The sequence below is a fragment of the Cherax quadricarinatus genome, unplaced genomic scaffold (genome assembly GCF_038502225.1).
Source record: "Cherax quadricarinatus isolate ZL_2023a unplaced genomic scaffold, ASM3850222v1 Contig647, whole genome shotgun sequence".
NCBI lineage: Eukaryota > Metazoa > Arthropoda > Malacostraca > Decapoda > Parastacidae > Cherax > Cherax quadricarinatus.
Genome location: NW_027195673.1, coordinates 4,110 through 25,111, shown reverse-complemented (window position 1 = coordinate 25,111; position 21,002 = coordinate 4,110). Strand labels below are relative to the sequence as shown.

Sequence of the window (21,002 nt, the reverse complement as noted above, 5' to 3'; positions counted from 1 at the left end):
TGGAAAATGCGATAATGATGGGGTTTGCATGACAGGGTAATTATTTAATATGATTAATCATGGCCCAAGGGGATAGAGAGACTTATTCCTATGCATTAATAAGTAGGTAGATGAAGTAGAACAAAGGATTCGGGTGTGCAGGTGGGCAGATTCTGGGATAATGAGTGTGGAAAAGAATGTGATAATGGGTGGTCTGCATAAGCACAGGTGCTGTCAGGGGGTACAAGTTTAATATGTTTAATCAACCCCCAGGGGATAGAGAGATTTATTTCTGTGTAATTACTAATTATAGGAAGGTAGGTAATGATCACTTCTGACACCCCAAACTCAATCACTGTGATAGATGGGAGAGGCAGTACAAAAAAGGAATCAGGTGTGCAGGTGGGCAGATTCCCAGGATAAAGAGTGTGGAAAAAAAAGAATGAGATAATGGGTTGGTCTTCATAAGCTCAGGTGCTGTCAGGGGTACAAGATTTAATATGTTTAAACATCCCCCAAGGGGATAGAGAGAGAGAGGCTTATTTCTGTGTAATTACTAATTATAAGAAGGTAGGGTAATGATCACTTTTGACTCCCCAAACTCAATCACTCTGATAGATGGGAGAGACAGTACAAAGGATTCAGGTGACTGGGTACAAGCTTACCATCTCCGAGGGAGTGCCACCCCCCCCCCCCCCCCCCTTTCCCGGGGCTGCGACTCACTGACGCGACTGTTGCTACTTCACAACAACAACAACACTGCTGGGTTTAAAGAACGCGGTAATGGATGGGCAGCTGGTCGCCCGAGGGAACCGGATTCCGGGATAATGACCATGGAAAAATAATGAGATAATGGGGGGTCTGTATGACCTTAGGGCTGACAGGGTAGGAGTTTTATATGTTTAATCATCCCCCAAGGGGATAGAGAGTCTTATTACTAAGTAGGAACAGAAGTAGAGTAATGATCACTTCTGACTCCCCAAACTCTATTACACTGATAGATGGGAGAGAGAGGCAGTACAAAGGATTCAGGTGACTGGGGCTCTCTGATGGAGTGTTGCGGCGGGCCTGCTGGATCATCGGATTATGTGTTGCGGCGGGCCTGCTTCTTTGGAGGTCATCGGGTGTGATTATCAGCCCTGCGCCCGCTCTCCGGCTACATCGGGGGCATCTGTGTGAAAAAGGATAATAACCTAATTTTTCAAAGGGTGAAAACAAAAAAGTCTCTCTTAGCAAATATATTTATTAGTTAACATTACATTGTTTTATTCCTCCTCTCCCTCAGAACAGCTAGCTTCTAAGAGCATGAAACTACGAGCAGTGGCGGAAGATCTACCTCTCTCGCGTCGATGCTTGACCCTGGGGAAAAAATCTCTTACGGTTTTTTCTCTTCCCCGCCAAAGATTGCAACTGTCTCTCATCTCTAGTTCCTCTTCTTCTTCTGTACTCCCTTCTTCAGTACTGCTATTAGCTTCTTCGTCTTCCTCCACTTTGTCATCTGTTTTATCTTTAAATAATTTAAACTTTGTTTCTCTGGCATCTGGATGACCATAGGATACAGAGTGATAGGCATCTAAGTAAAAGCGCTTATCATCAAATGAGCTAAGACCTCGTTTCCTAGTGGTGATAGTGGTCATCTGACCTTTTAAATTTCTAATTTGACTATATTGGAAGGTATGTTTAGAACCGTCTTCCAGCACACTTCTAAAGTTATTATGAGTTAATAATTGTTGTTCAGACTGAGGAACTCCTTTCGCAGCGATAGTGTTGTTATTATCTGCTAGCAGGATGCTATACATTTTGGGTTTAATGCAGACTATTTCTGAAATAAGGCGGTCCCCCACCTCACTTTTAAGTAAGCCTAGAGATCCCTTCCTTGAGTCATTGTAGAGAGGATGATCTGTGGGGAAATTAGATGTGTCTATCCATTTCCTCAATGGTTCCTTACCGATTTCATCAGTAAGGTTTTTGATGCCCTCTAAACAGGCGATGACACTATCGGTATCTGAATAGATTAGTTTTATTTTGTCTTGGTATGTTTTCTTAAGAATCATATACCAAAAATGGTACAGCTTAAATTTGGCAAGTTCTAGTATCTGGTAACCTATGTAATTAGGGTAAGTGAGTTTTATGGCTGGCGTCCCCGTCGTAACCAATACTTTGTTTTCTGAAAGCTTTATGGCTTTCTTAAATAGTGGCTTACTCACCGCTCGCAAAAATGCTCCCGCTGATGTTATGAGCTTCGTTTTGTTGGCATATTTTGATGGATTAAACAATGTCTTGCCGAATACAGAATTGGTCAACAATTTAAATAATCGCTGACAGTCTTTACTAGTGCTACTATTGCGTTGCCTCACGTTCGTTTCAACAAAGCCCGCCAGATATTTTCCTTGTGAGAATTCATATATGCTATGAATTTTCTCAATTTGTAGACCTATCTCCAAGAACAACTGCAATAAAGGCAATGATATTAGGTAGTTTCGTTTGGGGAGATGGTCCCCCACTAATTTAGTATTTTTACGGGGTAGTTTTTGATTACTGATAGCCAATAGCTGTTTGCTGTACTCAGATAGATCATCTAATGTTATCTGTTTGTGATAGAGACATAGTGGTAAGTCATCCGTGTAGCGAGCTAATTCTGGGGCTATTCCTAGAGTGTCTATAAGAAGCCAGTAACCTTTTATAGAGTCTTGAGGATTCTTCTGGAGAAGACCGCCATTTGCGAGAAAACTCGCCATTTCTGCGGGTGAGAGTTTTCGAATGTTTGCGTAGGGCAGCGCCTCAGTCATGCAAGAACCATAAAGAGAATTAAAATCCCAGTATAGCAAAAATTTACTTACTAAGTTTTTCTCATCAAAATTGGGATTAATGAACTGGTTATTGGCCTGAGCAAACGTCCTAACAGCAGTAGTGAAGCCGCCTCTTATATTAGACTGTATGATGTTATAAAGCTCCTGATCAGTAATTAATTCTAATTCCACTCCACTGGTTTTTAAGAAGGCATCATAGGCAAAGCCGGGGAGAGAAACATAGTGAACAACATCTAGATTATAGATGTTGTATAATAATCTCCTATGCAAGGTGAATATGTCAGCCAGAAGTCCTACATCACAGCTGAGATATACTAGGAGATAGTCTCCTAGAGTTTGACAAGCTGTTTTCTCCCAAACCAGATGAGCATGATCGAATTCTTCTTGGCTAATATGCTTCTTAGACAGAGAACTGTAGAAAGCTCTTTTTGGGGGTAAAGTCTTCTCTTCGAGCCTTTCTGGGGAGCTGCAATATTCATAAGGAAACACTTGTTTGCCGGTTAATAAGCTTCCCCAACTTTCGGGGGGTAGATGACTTATCATCGCCTCTGTGAATTTCAAGGGTGATTTTGAAGCTATGTGCGCCTGAGCCAAACTAGCCAAACCAGCGGACAAGAAGGCTAGACTATCCAGGAAACGTAGTGCTCCTATTTCTACCTTTAGGAATTTATATCCCTGTTTCATTAAAACATTGATTGGGGCTTTAACACTTAGTTCTTTAATTATCAAAGCCATATCATATGATAGGTTATGAATAATAACAGGCAAATATTTACCTGAATTTTTCTGCCTTAAATTGCAATTATTGCAGAGTGCTCCTAAATAATTAGCCTTAGGCATTAGATGGTCATGATGCCTCACCTTTGGTTTGGTAAGAGTAAAGTCCTGATGACAGAAGTTGCACTTCTTCTGTATGGCAAAATGTATATGCTGCTCCCTGGTCATATGAAGCGGATAACAGGGAGTGTTCATCTTTATCCAATCCCATAAAGACGAAAGTCTATCATACATATGATCAATACACTGTACCCCCCGATGGACATATCTATCTATTATAGTGCTATTTCTGTCTATCACTATATAGCCATAAGCTATTGCTACGTGTCTAGCTGTTATTACCCCCTCTGGCTTACGATTATCGAGATAAGCTTCTAAATCCACAAAGGCAGTATGAGAGGGCAAGTAGCCCTTGTGAGTATTTTTGAATTTACAAACGCTTCCAGCTGGGGGAAAAATCAACTTTTGTTGGTTGTCGCATGAATTGAAGTGAGTTTTTAAGTTGCAAATGTCACTATATTCACTTAAACAATTCAAGCAAAAGTGCTTATTGCGTGAATGTTTTCTGGAGAAAATTCTCATATATTTCTGGAAGTGTTTGATTAAAGCTACATGAGTCTTTCCCAACAATAACAGGGGCACTACCAGTGAATATTTATTACTACCCCTACGACATAAAGTAGCATGATAGGTCCCTTCATGAGAAGTTAAGCAATAAATAAATATTGATATTTTGTTGTCAGACTCGAGTTTGTGGATGTCACTCCACTGGACAGGGAGAGTCACTCGCGAGTAATTGACAAATTTCTGAAGGCTATCACATCTAGATAAATATCGTCTGATTTTATACCAGCCCCAGCCAAGTCTACGACAGAAAAAGGCCGCCAGACATTGAATAAAACAGCTATTTTTTACTCCTCTCGGGTTAAATATCTGATTTTTCCCTCGTAAAGATGTGGGATATTCTATATAGTCTCCTAGGTATCCACGCACTCCATTCTTGCATATTACAATATGAAAACCCTTTATATAATCTAGTATGAAGCCTGATCCCTCGCCCGATGAAATTTCAGTTTCTAATCGCATGCTAAGGTACTCCCTCCATGACCGTAAGAGCCGAGATATATCATCTCGTGTAACTAGTTGCGCGGGAAAAGTTATATAATGCTCACGACTGTCATCCTCTCCCAGTAGCGACTGTCTGCGCAAAATAAGGCTCAGTTCGGCATAAATCCTAAGAGCATTTTCATAAAGTGCTCGTCCTGATAGAACAGTGAAAAACTGTAATATGTGCCTCATAAATGTTGTTGCGAAGGACTGAAGAAATAATATGGGGTCGTGTTTATGAGAGGCAGGAATTGAATATTTTATTCGACAGAAGTGACCTTGAAAACATTCCGACCGACTCGTAATGTGTGGTTCCTCTGAAATGGAATCGTCTCCCATTTCACTCTCTTCCTCATCTGAACAAAAATTTTTTTTACCTGAAGTGAACCTTCGATTAACAGAGGAGGGGGAACCCAAGAAAGAGTAGTAATGATCCTTGGAAGAGGAGCTGTCACTTGTGGCGGCTGGTCTCCATCCACTGGGACCGGCAATCGGCTCAACTTGCTCTTGTGGGAGTGTTACGGTCGAAGATTCATCGGAGGACACAGACTGATCTGCATAATATAATTAGAGAAAGTTATTTATTATTATTTTGTTTTAGAGCCATACTAGACTAATTATAACTCTAGCAATCTTTTAAAAAAATGTTACTGTTAAAGTATAAAACTGGGAGAAGCTAAGCAATCTATGGAATATATGCGGTTCTCAAAATGATTTTTATTCTTGTTAGTGAGATACTTTATAAACATATCTTAAAAATGTTTGACTGTTAATAAAAATAATTGATTAAGAAAAGAGCGCTGACCTCTTTCTTCCTGGCCCGCCCCCCGGATCATCTGCTTGGAGTATTGCCCCGCCCCAACTGTTGGAAAAAATTATTATTAGCTCAAAGACTTATTTCATTATCTGAAAATAGCAGTTTTAAGAAAACATCAATTCAGAGCAATAACCTGGGTATCTCACCTGTCACGCATCTCCTGCGATGAGCTGTGACATTCGCCACACACACTGATAGCCCGCAGAAACTACAGGAGAAAGTGTGGTGAGCTGCATCCTGAGGGTATAATCGCCCGCATAGGTGGCATCTGCGAGCTGGGTGACGAGTCATATCTGTAAATACACACTCTCACTCTCATATTCCATAAATTATTTAAATTATGGATAATATTTTAATCTCCCATAGATAGAGAAGTTTTTACCTGCTCTAATCTAAGCTGGTAACTTTCTTGAGTGAGCGGGAAGAGCACCTTTCGCCCTAGACGAAAAGGTGAGCGTATTTATAGCACGCTTTTAGGATAGCGTGCTCATAAGATGCTTAATTTTCCCCAAAGTAGAGGTACAGTTTTTCACATCAGTCTCTCTCTATTTTCACGAGAATCTTTTAAACAAAAATCCCTGCAAGTCTATATATTATAAATATAATCTAGAAAAGATTTCTTATTGTCAATAAAGTAAGAGGGATAAAATCTGGGAAGAACTCTTTTCCCGAACGAAAAAATAAGAATTTAGACCGGGCAAGTAGGGAGGATTACGTAAATTGCCATAGTCATGTGAATTTCCCATTTGTATAAAGCCGAGGCGAGGGAAAGATTAATTAATTAATTTATAGATACTGACCATCGCCAAAACTAAATATTCTTAAAAATAATAATAATAATATATTTTTCCCCAAAATAAAAATAAATAGGCATCAGCCGGCAGAAAGTGGCGGGGCCTGCTTCTCTTTGTCTGTGACCTCCATTCGACCCACCACCACCTGGCGTAGGGAAGGTAGTGAAACTGCGTAATATCCAGACGACCTTCACTGTCGGTCGGGCTTTTTTTCTATGGTCTTCTGGCGGGAGAAGGCCATGCCGCCATTGTTATCTTCATCTCTGGGATAAACTCCCCCCTCCCTCCCCTCTGCTTTGAACTAAAAAGAAATGTTTATATATAAGATGATTCTTCCACAAAAAGGCTCATTTGAAATGGGAAGATGGACAAGGTCTGTACCTTTACAGAGGAAGAGTTGAATATTTTCAGAGAGCCTGCAAGAATACTTGTTGCTGGTTTTAGCGGGGCAGGCAAGAGCAGTCTAGTGGAGCGTTTATGTAAAAAATATGCCGGTTCTTTCGCGAGAATAATCATTTCCAGTCTGGATGATAAAACTCACCCTTTGAAACAAATCACCTCTCTTAGTGAGAAAATCATTTTAGTGAAAGGTCTCATTAACCCGGCGGATTACCAAAATCCCCTTGAGACAGACAATAGCTCTCTGTATATAATTGATGACCTTTTTAATGAAGCAGTTAAGAGTGATGTTATAGCCAATATTTTTACTAGAGGAAGACACGAGCAAATATCCGTAATTCTCATATCTCAAAATTTATTTCCACAAGGAAAATACGCTCGCACGATCACGCTTAATTGTAGTCAATATATTTTATTAAGACAACGAGATCTGTCTCAGTTGGAATGTCTCGGGCGACAAATTTATGGAAAAAATCTAGCCCCGAAATTTGTTGAGATATATCGTCACGTCACTGCGGATAAATACGGCTATCTTCTGGTTGATTTAACCGCTCCAGAGGAAATTCAATTACGAAGCTTCATTACCGGAGAGGGCAACTGTGAAACTGTATACCGCTGGTAAAAACAAAAATGGCCTTAAATTCACATAAAAAGAAAATTCTAGAAAAAGTATTTAGAGATGTCAATAGCCCCGGGGGCTTTACTGGGAATGTTAACAAACTTTTTAGAGCAGCTAGGGAGAAAAACGCCTCTATTACTTATAAAGACGTAGTAGATTATCTCTCTTCTCAGAGGGCCTATACTTTGCATAAATTGCAGCCTCTGCGATTTCCCAGACGGAAAATCATAGCTGCTGCCCCTCGCATTATACTCACCTGCGACTTGGCGGACATGACTTTATTACATTCCCACAATGGCGGCATTAAATATATTTTGTTATGCATAGATGTCTTTTCAAGGTTAATGAAGGCGGTAGGACTAGTCAGAAAAAACTCAAAAGGCGTCTTGTCAGCCTTACGAAATATTATAGAAAGTCCCACCTTCCGTGGAATTTCGAGATTACACACGGACAGAGGGACCGAGTTTTATAATCGTCCTCTTCTGAATTACCTAAAAAAAAAAAATATTAAATTATACAGTACCTTCTCGGACACTAAGGCTGCAATAGCGGAACGAGCTATTCGCACGCTTAAGCATAGAATCTACCGCTATATGACTTTAACAAATTCTTTAAAATATATAGAGGTATTACCAGCCATAGTAGAAACTTACAACTCAACTCCTCACTCCTCTCTCAAGAAAGGTCAAACTCCACAACAAGTGCATTCTCTGAGTCTTCCTCGAGACATTCGTCGGCAGTTTGGGCTAATGTATTTAAATGCCCGTCCTCATCAGCCTCGTACTAGTCCACGACTGACTCCTGGAGCGCATGTGCGGATAACTAGCCACCGGGGGATATTTCACAAGAGTTATTGGCCTCAAAACACCGAAGAAATTTTTAAAATCCAATCGGTTGATAATTCGCAAGTAATCCCCTCATATTCTCTTATCGACCTGAGCGGAGAAAAAATACTCGGGCAATTTTACGCTCAGGAATTAATAGAAACATCTCTACCTGAATTTTTTCCCATTAAAATATTGAGACGGAGAAGAAAAACTGACGGCAGTAGAGAATATCTGGTGAGCAGGGTGGGTTATCCCCGAAGTGCAGATAGCTGGGTGCACGAGAAGGACATGCAAAATGTCAGACAGGGGTAAGCCCCTAGCAGTGCAACACAGAGAGTTATTAATTTTATTAAACAAACTTCCAGCTAAAGCTCGCAATCGTATTATTAAGGAATTAAAAAAAAAAGAAATTAATTGCATATCTGAGATATTTACTAATTTTCTTAAGAAAAATCTAACAGTAGAACCGACTATTTTGAGCAAATTAAAGAAGTTTAGAGGAGACATTCTCACCGTTGCCCGTAAACGAACTCCACTTTATAAAAAAAAAAATATTCTTCTTTCGAAGCGTGGAGGAGCCATCTTAACTACACTCTTACCTCTGGTCATCTCGCTGATTAGTAGTTTTATAAAGTAAAAAATAATCGAAATGGTGGTAAAGGAATTTTGTCTCATCCCTCGGCTAACCGCCGAAAAATATATTTTTAAAAATGGAACAAATATCTTACCCACTCCTAAGCGCGAATCTCCTTTTCCCCGCCTTCGCAGAAGCACTGCAACCACCACTATGGCGCGTAGGAAGGAATCTTCCAGCCTCTCGAGAGTGAAAGTGAAACCAGCCCAAAGCAAGGATGAGAAGGTCAGCACCTGCCCCAGCGTAGCAACTCGCCCTCATAAGGGTAATTGCCGCTTCGAGCTACCACCTCCCACGAGCGGGCACCCACCCGAGCTCTTTGTTGAGACTGGCGAGTCCCCCATAAAAAAAAAAAAAACAAATAAGCTCGCTCGCTGTAATGCCGCCCGCGGCGGTGGCGGCAGTGGCGGCAGTGGCGGCGGCTGCGGCGGCTGCGGTGGCGGGCGCGCCCGCGGTAGTTGCCGCGAGGAGTCTAAGAGTAAAAAAAAAAAAAATCCGAAACTGAAAATAATAGCCAATAAACTCCCGCCGGAAATACTTTTATCTTTAATATCAAGAAAAAACAACAGTCTTTCTCTCTCGCCTGAGGACTCTTCCCCAAATTTAAATGAAATAATTGATCTGTATTTCACGAGAGAAGAATTGCCATACGCGAAATCTATGCTGGATCTATTCAAAAATAATTCTTTCATTCGGTGGGATAAGAGAGGTATTTTATTCCCTCCATACCATAATTTAAACATCTTACAAATCATTAAATCTTTGACAAGCAGTCGAGCGTACATCGATAAAAAACTTTTGCCCGTTGTAGGGGAATTAGTGAGCCTTATTAGATTAGAGCCAAGATTTATAAAAAATCACAAGGCGAGAAAACAATTATTAGGCGGTTTTTATGTTAAAAAGACCGCGGAAAAAAAGCCGCTCTGGCTAGCCTATTGAAATTTAAGCTTTCATAAAGTCGAGAGAAGAGCTTTGCCCGCTTTAGTAAATACCGGGACAGGATAGAGACAAGAAGTTCCTTCTCGAAGTGCTATTCATAAAAAAAAAAAAAAAATGGACCAGCCATCAGTTGATTATCCCGAGAGAATTAATCTCCCGTTGAATGAAGAAGGAGAAAAGGACCCCAGTTTGTCGATATTATTACATCAATTAACGTCAAGACGAAAGATTTATCAGCAAGTGTGTTACAAAGCTCGTGTGATACAAAGTTTATGGCAAACCTACGAATCCTTCAAAGTCAATTGCCCCATGACCAGATTTACTAAGACTTTTGATGAAATTGAAAAATTATATGACAATTTTAATCAGAAAGAACTGACGGCTGAAATCAGACGCTTAGAATATGCTACGCATGATTTCCGGGATATGATAGAAGCTTTTGAAGGGGCGCAAAGCTTGTATAAGCACCTTAGGCGAATGTCGACCTAGAGAGGTCCCCCAAACCCCTACCAAACCCACCCGCAGGAGTGGGAGGCTACTGCAGCGCGGTATTTAAACCCTGCCGCCGACGTGCCGATAAACATTATCCGTCTCACTCCCTCAGCGAGGACTCTAAGGAACCCAACTGTTGACGAGAATGGAATATAAATTTCCAGTAATTGTCGGGGGAATAACGGGTGAAGAATTCCTGGAATATGGGGATTGTATCGTGTATCCCCACAACGCTACTTCTGCTCGCCCCTACGAGCCGGCTCTTTCACTCTGGGAAAAATATCCTTTTTCCAAAATTGAGCGAAAATCGCTAATCCTGGTGAACCGTGCCATAGCTGCAGATCGGGGCACACCCGGGGAAATTGTCCTAAAATCACCCCCACCATGCACCAACACCCTTGATGACAGGCCAGAGGATTTTTTAAGACCCCACCTTGCAGCACTAATATGTCAGTTCTCAGCAGGTCCTTGTCTTGAAAAGAATGAAATTGCGCAACAGCAATTAGAGCGTAGTCTCGACACGCATTATGTACGTGGTTTGAGCAAGGACACGCAACAGAATCGACGAATTTGGTTTAAATTATGTCTGGTGTCCCTGGGTCGGGCGGTGATAGCCAATGGCAACATCAAACGGGTAATTTTACCCCAGTACATTGGCATGAGCAGAAAACAGGCCGATGAATGGCACACTGAATATCTCCCTCTCATTAACATATTTCAAGACATATTACTGAAACGGGAAATTCAGACATGCTTGCTCATACCGTCAGTGAGCCCATACTTGGCAGTACCTAAAATCATCCTAGATGAGGTGGAAATTGAACGCGGCGCCTCCCCCGAAGCTCTAGAACGGGAAATACTACAGCTGTCTGTGGAGAAGCAAGGCACTGCCAGCATCAGCGGCAGCGGCAACAGCAGCAGCTGCAGCAGCGGCGGCGGCGGTGCAGACGTCGGACCAGCCGGTGGGATTGGAACTAAACGAGACAGTGGCATGCGTGAAATGGACATGCCTGATGGAGTCGAGGTCACTTCACGCGGAAAACGCAAACGACAGCACGATGATGTGGATATTTTATTCCTAAATGCTGTAACTAATAAAAAAATAAAAATGTAAAAGTCTTCAAACTAAAGTGCTGTAACTAATAAAAAATAAAAAATGTAAAGTCTTCAAACTAAAGTTTTTTTAAGCCTTTAAAAAATATATATAATGGTCTATATTTTGTATTTGCCTCATACTGTCTCTGTCCCTCAACATGGACAGAGGGGGTCCGGGGAAATATATCTATTTGAGCAGTTTAGAAAATATTGACATTTTCGACAATACAGCTTCGGCCTTTCAAAATATAATTACTGCAACGCCTTTAAATCCATCCTTGAACTACGAAATAGCATTGCTTAATGTTTTGTATCCCAAAAAATTCAATGTTCTAACAAGAGACGATGCCGAATGCGGTATTGACATTATACAAAATCACATTACTGAAACAGGAATAAGTACAGAAGAAATAGTCCATCACTTTCTACCAAAAAATGATGTGTTATCGACAGATGCCAGCCATATTATTGAAGAAATTAATCGACAGCTAACAGCAGATTTAAAAAAAGCCTTTAGAGATAATTATTCGGCACATTTCCCGAAAGGGAAAATACTCAATTATGATGTCGGAATTGGGAGGGTTTTAGTTTCGACGAGATCGCGAACCTTTACGGGAAAAAACAATGCTGCCACTTCATTTAAAGCTCAATTTAAACCGAGAATAGCTCGGGTGCTTGGGCTTAGCAGCGCTGAAAAATATTATTTATTTCGTAGTGACGCGCCCGAGGGGACCTCCTTCCCCAAGCAGATTGCCCCATTCAAGCCTGATCCCACTGCCGGAGTTGATTATGTTTTAATATATAGTGATATTGTGGAACCGCAAATATACGGTAGTCAGTTAGTCAATATTCTGGATGCTTTCGCCTTTCAGGAGAGTTATTCAAAAGGTGCTCATCCTATGATGTACAAACCTCTATGCGTAACTAAATTAGATAAAATAGCTATCAAAATGACAGATCAGTTTGGTCGTAATCTGTCTTTTGAAAGCGGTCATTCCACTACCGTAGTGTTACATGTAAGACCGATAAATAAATAGAACCAACTCTGCGTAAAAATGGTTATTGTTTCTCTAACCGCCAAACATGCGTGTACCCTTTCAAGTGCCCTCTGAGCAGGAATTTCGGAGTTTATTCTCCCTAAAACCCTCCCAGGTGGGAGGTGGCCTGGGAGATATACAGACTTTTCACGCGCCATACAGAGTCCGAGGTGGGGGATTTTTTTCGGCTTTAGCGGGCCTAGCTAAAAGAGCTTTACCTTTTCTTTTCAGAGTGGCTGCGCCAAGTGCAGTAGAATTTGGAACTAAAATGCTCGATGATTATCAGTCTGGAAAAACAGACATGAAAGCTGCTCTTAAATCTCACGGGATAGATGCTTTAAAAGGTGTTGCAAAGAAGGTTATTACGGGCGGCAGAGTGAGCAGGGTGACTAAGCGACGGCTGAATAAATGCAAGATAAATAAACGCCGACGAAGCCGAGTTGCTTATAAAACGGATGTATTCTCTCTCGTATAAACAGTTGCTTATTAGCCATGGCGGGTGTCGGGGCTGAAAACAGTGGACTCAAAGTCCCGTTAAATGATTATTCTTCCAGCGTCATTAATCAATTCCCGCGACCGCATAGACTGAGACAAGTTGAGAGTTCCATAGCTCGCACTCAGAGTTTTGATACTCTACCAGTAAACCTTCCTCTCTCTCAAAAACTAAAAGATAATTTTCTAGAATTTAGAATTCCTGGAGTTCCCGGAGCATTTCTAGATTTAGGCAAAATAGTTATAGAATTTAGAGTGACTCTAACAGAGGCTGATGGGCAAAGTCCACTAGGGGAAACAAGCAACATTGCACTGATCAATGGATTTTCCAACACGTTATTTAAAAGTGTCCAGTGTTTCCTGGGCGAGCAAATAACGGAATCAAATTCTAGTTTTAATTACTGGTCATTCATTAAACTCTGCAGCTCAGTAAAACGAAGCCAGTTGCCGAGTATCGCCCGACTGGGGTATCTCTTGCCCGACTTTAAAGGAGAAGGCATAACTAAGTTCTTCGATACAGCCTATTTCGCCCGCACATCGGCAAAAGAACCACAGATACTGACAAAGAATGATAAAGAACAGGGCATAACTCTGTGTTTTCCCTTGGCTCTGGACATATCCACTCTGGACCAATATCTGCTTGACAATATCGATTTAAAAATTAGGCTGGAATTATCCCCTCAAGCGTGGACTCTGAAAACAGATGATGATGCCAGCACATGCCAGCTCCATATTAATTATGCTAAACTTTGGCTTAATAGGGTGTACCCATATACGTCAGCTTATATGGCCTTGAACAAGTCTCTAGCCTTAGACGCAAAGCCGATAATATATACTTTTAATCGCACTCTAAGTAAAAATTATGTACTAGGTCACAATCAAACGAGTCTCCTAATAGATCAGCCATGGGGTCATGTAATTCCCGCTAAAATTTTCATGGTAATTTTGCCCATGACAGCCTATGCAGGAAAACATAAGGAGAATGGTCTATATTTTGAGCATGGGGATCTAGCCAGTTTATCTGTATGTATTAATAATAATACAGTTTATCGCATAAGCAGTGATTTCCCCCATCATTATAGTAAATTATATTATGAGGCAATTAACTCTCTGGGCATTGAGGAAGAAAATTTAATTCTCTATGAATCATTCGCCTCCGGGCGAACCATCAATATTTTCAATTTAACAGACAGCCAAGTGGAAGACGCTCTCCCGATTGAAAAATCTGGTAACTTGAGAATTGAATTACAGTTCTCTAAGCCCGCCCCTCATAATAAGGTAGTTTTATTATTTGCTCAGACCACTGGTGTTTTATCCATCGACCAGAATAGATCTGTTCATTGTGATGTGCGAGCATAAATAAAAAATGAATTGCGCAGAAATAAATAATAGTTTAATTCCCGCCCTAGGAAATAAAGTCACATATATTGGCTGTTTCACTATAGACGCTCTACAGCAAATAAGATTAGATGACTATCCCTCAGACAGGCCCATAGTGCTTGTAAGTAATATTCTTCCTTCGTACAGCTCAAAAGTAATGGGTCATTTTTTTTCTCTTCTCTTGGACAAGAAAAATAGTCTATCCTTCTTCTTTGACAGTTACGGGAAAAAACCAGAGAATTATGGCATAAATTTAAAAAATTTTTTAAAACTAAATAAAATTAAATATTTATATCGTTTATCTGGCAGAACACAAAGTGATTTTTCACTCACTTGCGGTCTATATGTTATGATGTTTATTCATAAAGCAAGCCTTGTGGGATTAGAAAGAGCTTTATATTTTTTTAAAAAAAATTTCTCGGAAAAATCGCTTTTTATCAATGACAGATTAGTGATAGCATATGCTAGAGAGAATTTTAAAATGTTACCTCCTTGTGAAAATACTTTTTGCCTAAGTAGACAAGGTTATCTTTGTGCTTCCCTCTGTGAGGAAGGTCACCTCTGACGAGAGTATCCCCCAAATACCCCTCCTGGCTGGTAAGGCCCTCTCTGAGCTGTATATAAGAGCCCGCTGAAGCTGTCTTCCCCGCAAAAGATAGAGGCTGACCTCTCCATAGCCTTTACTCTCATCATGGCGAAGGAAGCAGGCATTCTCGATTCTGGTAAGCGAGACATTTTATTTTGCTAAAAACTTCTCTTTGAATATTAACGAAACAAAACGAGTGCAAGAGACTTATAATAATTTTTAAAGTTGAGTCTCTTTTTTCAACAGTTTTCACTGGACCAGTCAGAATTTGTAAAGTTTTTGATTTTATCGGCTGGTAGATTGGATACTTCTCTTTGAATATTAACGAAACGAGCGAAAGAGACTTATAATAATTTTAAAGTTGAGTCTCCTTTTTTTTTCTTCAACAGTTTTCACTGGACCAGTCAGAATTTGTAAAGTTTTGATTTTATCGGCTGGTAGATTGGAAGGGAAGGAACACACCGGCTTCAAACTCCTAAAGCGGTGTCATTGTGATGATAGCAGGAAACGCAAACATAGGCTTCCTCAGGAAAGGGTACGTCTTTCTATGTTCCCTCCTTTGGTAGATTAGAGACGAGTCCCACTCCTTTATTTGAAAGTGATAAATATGTTCTCTTTATGACTTACAGCCTGTGGAAGATGGGATCAGTTCATCTGATATAGAGGAGCCTATGAAGAAAGAACCAGATCTCGACAACGATGAAACGCAGAGCCTTCCCTCATGTCAGTCTGATGACCTCGTTGTGGACCTCTCTACGCTCACTGCTCAATCTGATGACTCTGTTGAGGTCACTGCCGCAGCAGGTGATGAACAAACTAGCGACCTTGAAGCGCACCCTGACGGTCAGTCGGAGAAGGAAGGGAAAACCCCCGACGTGAGAGTAAAGCCAGCTGATGGAGTAAAGACGGCAGAAGGGGTAAAGGCAGATGTTGATGTACCTGAAAAGGAAATCATTTTCGAGCGGGAGGTTATCAATCTTACAGAAAGTGAACAGGAGGAGCGCAGTCATTCAGTCTAACCAGTAAAACTCACACAGTTTTCGCCCCTTTGCTCGCGCTAAAAAAAACTTTGCACAGCTTTTTTGCCCTTTTGTATGTGAATTAATAAAAATATTGACAAACTCTGATTTTTATTTACATATAACTATATATTACTATCTTCTCTAGTCTAAACATATATATAAACAATATCGCACCACTTAAGCCTCTCCCCATCTGAGAGTGGGTAAGAGGAAAATGTATATGTCAAAGTTCCTATAAGAGCTCTATCAGCACGAAGGTCTTCCCTAGATGACCTTTTTCTCACTGCTTTAAGCCTCCCCCACCTGGAAAAATCTAGCAGCTGGCAAGAATAAACACTACCGTAGTACCCGGAAGAACCTTTTTTTTTTTGCTGAGGTACGGACGGGCGAGCAACACCCCCTCGGGGGACCAGCTACCCAGCAGTGTTGTTGTTGTTGTGAAGTAGCAACAGTCGCGTCAGTGAGTCGCAGCCCCGGGAAAGGGGGGGGGGGGACTCCCTCGGAGATGGTAAGCTTGTACCCAGTCACCTGAATCCTTTGTACTGTCTCTCCCATCTATCAGAGTGATTGAGTTTGGGGAGTCAAAAGTGATCATTACCCTACCTTCTTATAATTAGTAATTACACAGAAATAAGCCTCTCTCTCTCTATCCCCTTGGGGGATGTTTAAACATATTAAATCTTGTACCCCTGACAGCACCTGAGCTTATGAAGACCAACCCATTATCTCATTCTTTTTTTTCCACACTCTTTATCCTGGGAATCTGCCCACCTGCACACCTGATTCCTTTTTTGTACTGCCTCTCCCATCTATCACAGTGATTGAGTTTGGGGTGTCAGAAGTGATCATTACCTACCTTCCTATAATTAGTAATTACACAGAAATAAATCTCTCTATCCCCTGGGGGTTGATTAAACATATTAAACTTGTACCCCCTGACAGCACCTGTGCTTATGCAGACCACCCATTATCACATTCTTTTCCACACTCATTATCCCAGAATCTGCCCACCTGCACACCCGAATCCTTTGTTCTACTTCATCTACCTACTTATTAATGCATAGGAATAAGTCTCTCTATCCCCTTGGGCCATGATTAATCATATTAAATAATTACCCTGTCATGCAAACCCCATCATTATCGCATTTTCCATGGTCATTATCCGGCAGTGTTTCTAGATCGACCAACATATACTACTATAAACACTTCTCTACACTCAGGTTGATCATTATAAACACTTCTCTACACTCAGGTTGATCATTATAAACACTTCTCTACACTCAGGTTGATCATTATAAACACTTCTCTACACTCAGGTTGAGCATTATAAACACTTCTCTACACTCAGGTTGAGCATTATAAACACTTCTCTACACTCAGGTTGATCATTATAAACACTTCTCTACACTCAGGTTGAGCATTATAAACACTTCTCTACACTCAGGTTGATCATTATAAACACTTCTCTACACTCAGGTTGATCATTATAAACACTTCTCTACACTCAGGTTGAGCATTATAAACACTTCTCTACACTCAGGTTGAGCATTATAAACACTTCTCTACACTCAGGTTGAGCATTATAAACACTTCTCTACACTCAGGTTGAGCATTATAAACACTTCTCTACACTCAGGTTGAGCATTATAAACACTTCTCTACACTCAGGTTGAGCATTATAAACACTTCTCTACACTCAGGTTGAGCATTATAAACACTTCTCTACACTCAGGTTGAGCATTATGAACAACTTAATCTTTGGCCACCAAGACACTACGTTTATTTTCTACACTTATTTTGAGGAAAAAATAACATGAACACTGTAAAATACCATAATTTTCCCAACACATATGCAAAGGAAATGGCATTATGGAGATTGACCTGAAAAATGCTGCTATTAGTAAAAGCTGAAACTCTATCTCAATAAAACTTCTGCTCTACATTCGTCTGTGTTTCAATAGCATATTTTTTTTAACGCCAGCTGTCTCCTACCAAGGCAAGTTAACTCAAAAAGAAGAAACACGCTCACCATTACTCACTTCATTGCTGTTTTGTCAGAGGCTTGCTGATAACAGCTCATAACTGAAAATATCTCAGCCCTTCCATCAGAGTGCAGTCAATGTACCATTTACCTCCAGGACTCAAGGGGCTAATGCAGAGCGCCATGCATGGAGTAAACAAAAATTGAAAAACTACGAAAATTGAGCTATTCATACCAAAAAATAGCTGAACTTTCTGGCAAGACTCTGGTATAATTATCATCATTATATGACGTTTCTACAAGGAATTATAGTCATTTATAACATGCATGGTGACAGTGCCATGCACAGCATGCACGCTGACACGGCTGTTTTTTTGTGTTTTTTTATCATTTTCTTAAATCTTTACAGCTAATATAATACAAATTCACCATTTGAGGTCATGGTGGAGTGAGTGGAGCTAATATGGCCTGGCGACCATTATTATTATAATCAAAAAGAAGCGCTAAGCCACAAGGGCTATACAGCGCTGCAGGGTAGGGAAGGAAGCAAGGGAATTGGATGGCAGGAGGGAGGGGGGATGATCAGCAGGTTACAGAAAACAGCGGGGCAGGGGATAGTACGGGGGTAGAGGGTAGCAAGAGATACAAGTAGAAAGGGCTGAAAGTATCAGAATTCGTGAAGTAAGTCAGTCGTTGTCAAAAAGTCAATAAGAGAGTCCGGATGAAAGGTGGGTCCATCAGCGAGAAGGGAAGGTAAAGAGAGAGCAGCGGGGCGAAGACGACGACAGAGGTAAATTCTGCGTGCTCGTTGATAAAGTGGGCAGTCCAACAGAATGTGGCTGACTGATAATGGAGCTTGGCAATTCTCACAGAGAGGAGCAAGACGCCTCTCCATGAGATATCCATGAGTAAGACGAGTATGGCCAATGCGAAGACGGGAGAGAGTAGTCTCCCAACCTCGACACTGGTGATAAGAAGACGGCCAGTAACCTATACTCGGTTTAATAGACTGAAGTTTGTTGCCGAGCATAGTAGACCAACGTTGTTGCCAACGGGTGTGAAGGTGGGAAGATATTACAGCAAAATAGTCCGTACATGGAATACCTCTATAAGAAACTGGTAGGTCATGTACTGCTGACCGCGCAGCAGTGTCTGCCTGTTCATTGCCCTGTACGTCAACATGACCAGGGACCCAACAAAAAACAATATCTTTATGCTTAGTAAAGATGCGGCGTAGCCAAAGTTGGATACGGAGGACTAAGGGGTGAGGTGTATCAAATTTCTGTATAGCCTGTAAAGCACTAAGGGAGTCTGAGACAACCACAAATGATGACACAGGCATAGATGCAATACGGATAAGTGCTGTAAGGATGGCATATAATTCAGCAGTAAAAATACTAGCTGAAGATAGTAAATGCCCTTGTACGACGCTGTCCGGAAACACTGCTGCGAATCCTACGCCGTCAGAAGACTTAGAGCCATCTGTGTACACAGCAATGGCATGAGAATGAGAGTGAAAGTGGTCAAGAAAAATAGAGCGGGAAGCGACCGTAGACAGTTGGGCTTTCGAGCAAGGGAGGGAGAAAGAACAGACTCGAACAGCTGGAACTTCCCAGGGGGGTAGGGAAAAGTGAGATGCTACATGTACATAGAAAGGTGGTAGTTGAAGAGAAGACAAGAGCGAATGAAGGCGAAGAGAGAAGGGACGGAGTAAGCAGGGGCGGCGAACAAATAAAGAATGTCTACTAATATCAGTGACCATTCTATAAATGGAAGGATTGCGGAGATCATGAGAGCGTACATAGTAGCGTAGGCAATGGGCATCACGGCGATCGGATAAGGATGGAACGTTCGCTTCTGCATAGAGGCTTTCGACAGGGGAAGAGCGAAAAGCACCAAGGCATAAACGTAATCCTTGGTGATGAATGGGGTTAAGGCTAGAGAGAGTAGCAGGAGATGCCGCTGAATAGATCTGGTCACCATAATCAAGTTTTGATAAAATAAGGGTGGAATGTAGGTGAAGGAGGGTTCGACGATCAGCTCCCCACGAAAGATGAGCAAGGGTTTTAAGAAGGTTCAGCCGGCTGTGACAAGTTGCCTTCAGAGAGGTAATGTGAGGTTTCCAGGATAACCTACGATCAAAGAGGAGGCCCAGAAACTTGACTGTATCACGTTCAGGGATACGTGAGCCATAGAGGTACAAAGGATGATCAGAGATGACAGAGCGTCTAGTGAAAGTGATTTGGTGGGTTTTAGTGCTGGAAAATTTAAACCCATGTGTGGTGGCCCAATTGGAAACACGGTCGACTGCATGCTGGAGAGAAACTGTAAGGAGGTGACAGTCAGCGCCTGCACAGGCAATAGCGAAGTCATCAACATAGAGTGATGACCAAATATTTGATGGAAGACTAGAGGCCAAATCATTAATAGCAAGGAGAAAAAGTGTTGTGCTCAGAACACATCCCTGGGGGACACCTTCAGCTTGGACAAAGTCCGGGGAGAGCACATTATTAACCCGAACACGGAAATGCCTGTCAGTTAAAAAGTTCTTAAGGAAGGATGGTAGATTGCCTCGAAGGCCTAAGGAGTGGGCTTGGGCTAAAATATTATACCTCCAAGTTGTGTCATATGCCTTCTCAAGGTCAAAAAATATGCCAATAACTGAGTGGTTATTCGCAAAGGCATTACGAACATACGTATCCAAGCGCAGTAAGGGGTCTATGGTAGAACGTCCCTTACGAAAGCCATATTGACGAGTGGAGAGACTGTTGTGTGTCTCTAAATACCACACTAAACGTCTATTTACTAGACGTTCCATTACTTTGCAAACTGCACTGGTAAGAGCAATGGGACGATAGTGGGAGGTTTCATGTCCCGTAGTGCCTGGTTTGCGGAAAGGGAGAACAATGGCGGATTTCCACAGCTGTGGAAGAACTCCTTGTGACCAAATAAGATTGTAAAGGCGTAATAGGACTGCAAGGGCTGACTGATGTAAATGTTGTAGCATACGAATATGAATGTCGTCGGGCCCAGCTGCCGATGATCGACAAGCTGAGAGTGTTGCCTCCAGTTCTTGAAGTGTAAAAGGCACATTATACTGTTCTTCTCTGAGAGAAGAAAAGTCCAAGGGTGCTAACTCTCTGGCAGACTTTGAGGAAAGAAATGAGGGGCATAGATGGAGTCCCTGAGAAATACGGACCAGATGATTGCCAATT

General features: G+C 41.4%; 2 protein-coding genes across 3 annotated transcripts; one reads left to right on the top strand and one right to left on the bottom strand.

Moving 5' to 3' along the window:
- Positions 1–1,124: 1,124 nt before the first annotated feature.
- LOC138851447 (uncharacterized) lies at positions 1,125–7,324 on the bottom strand. Its single transcript, XM_070080584.1, has 3 exons — positions 5,637–7,324; positions 5,479–5,535; positions 1,125–5,227 (listed from the first exon to the last, which is right to left on the bottom strand). Exons 1-3 carry the CDS (start codon positions 5,779–5,781, stop codon positions 1,245–1,247), a joined length of 4,185 nt encoding a protein of 1,394 aa, XP_069936685.1. The 5' UTR covers positions 5,782–7,324; the 3' UTR covers positions 1,125–1,244.
- Positions 7,325–11,093: 3,769 nt separating this feature from the next.
- LOC138851448 (uncharacterized) lies at positions 11,094–15,905 on the top strand. Of its 2 annotated transcripts, none has more exons than XR_011391219.1 (3): positions 11,094–14,920; positions 15,174–15,319; positions 15,414–15,905. XR_011391219.1 is itself a non-coding variant. In XM_070080585.1 (3 exons), exons 1-3 carry the CDS (start codon positions 14,890–14,892, stop codon positions 15,801–15,803), a joined length of 567 nt encoding a protein of 188 aa, XP_069936686.1. In that variant the 5' UTR covers positions 11,182–14,889; the 3' UTR covers positions 15,804–15,905. The 2 variants fall into 2 exon arrangements, 1 of the variants encoding a protein (XP_069936686.1); XM_070080585.1 differs by having other exon boundaries at positions 11,182–14,920.
- The last annotated feature ends 5,097 nt before the right edge of the window (positions 15,906–21,002 follow it).

What these genes read in the sequence shown, in the direction of transcription:
- LOC138851447 (XM_070080584.1), bottom strand. Translation starts at nt 5,781, where the DNA reads ATGACTCGTCACCCAGCTCGCAGATGCCACCTATGCGGGCGATTATAC. An exon ending in TCGCAGGAGATGCGTGACAG is followed by an intron (nt 5,536 to 5,636) that starts GTGAGATACCCA and finishes TTTTTCCAACAG; the next exon opens with TTGGGGCGGGGCAATACTCC. An exon ending in GGCGGGCCAGGAAGAAAGAG is followed by an intron (nt 5,228 to 5,478) that starts GTCAGCGCTCTT and finishes TATATTATGCAG; the next exon opens with ATCAGTCTGTGTCCTCCGAT.
- LOC138851448 (XM_070080585.1), top strand. Translation starts at nt 14,890, where the DNA reads ATGGCGAAGGAAGCAGGCATTCTCGATTCTG. An exon ending in AGCAGGCATTCTCGATTCTG is followed by an intron (nt 14,921 to 15,173) that starts GTAAGCGAGACA and finishes TTTCTTCAACAG; the next exon opens with TTTTCACTGGACCAGTCAGA. An exon ending in ATAGGCTTCCTCAGGAAAGG is followed by an intron (nt 15,320 to 15,413) that starts GTACGTCTTTCT and finishes TATGACTTACAG; the next exon opens with CCTGTGGAAGATGGGATCAG.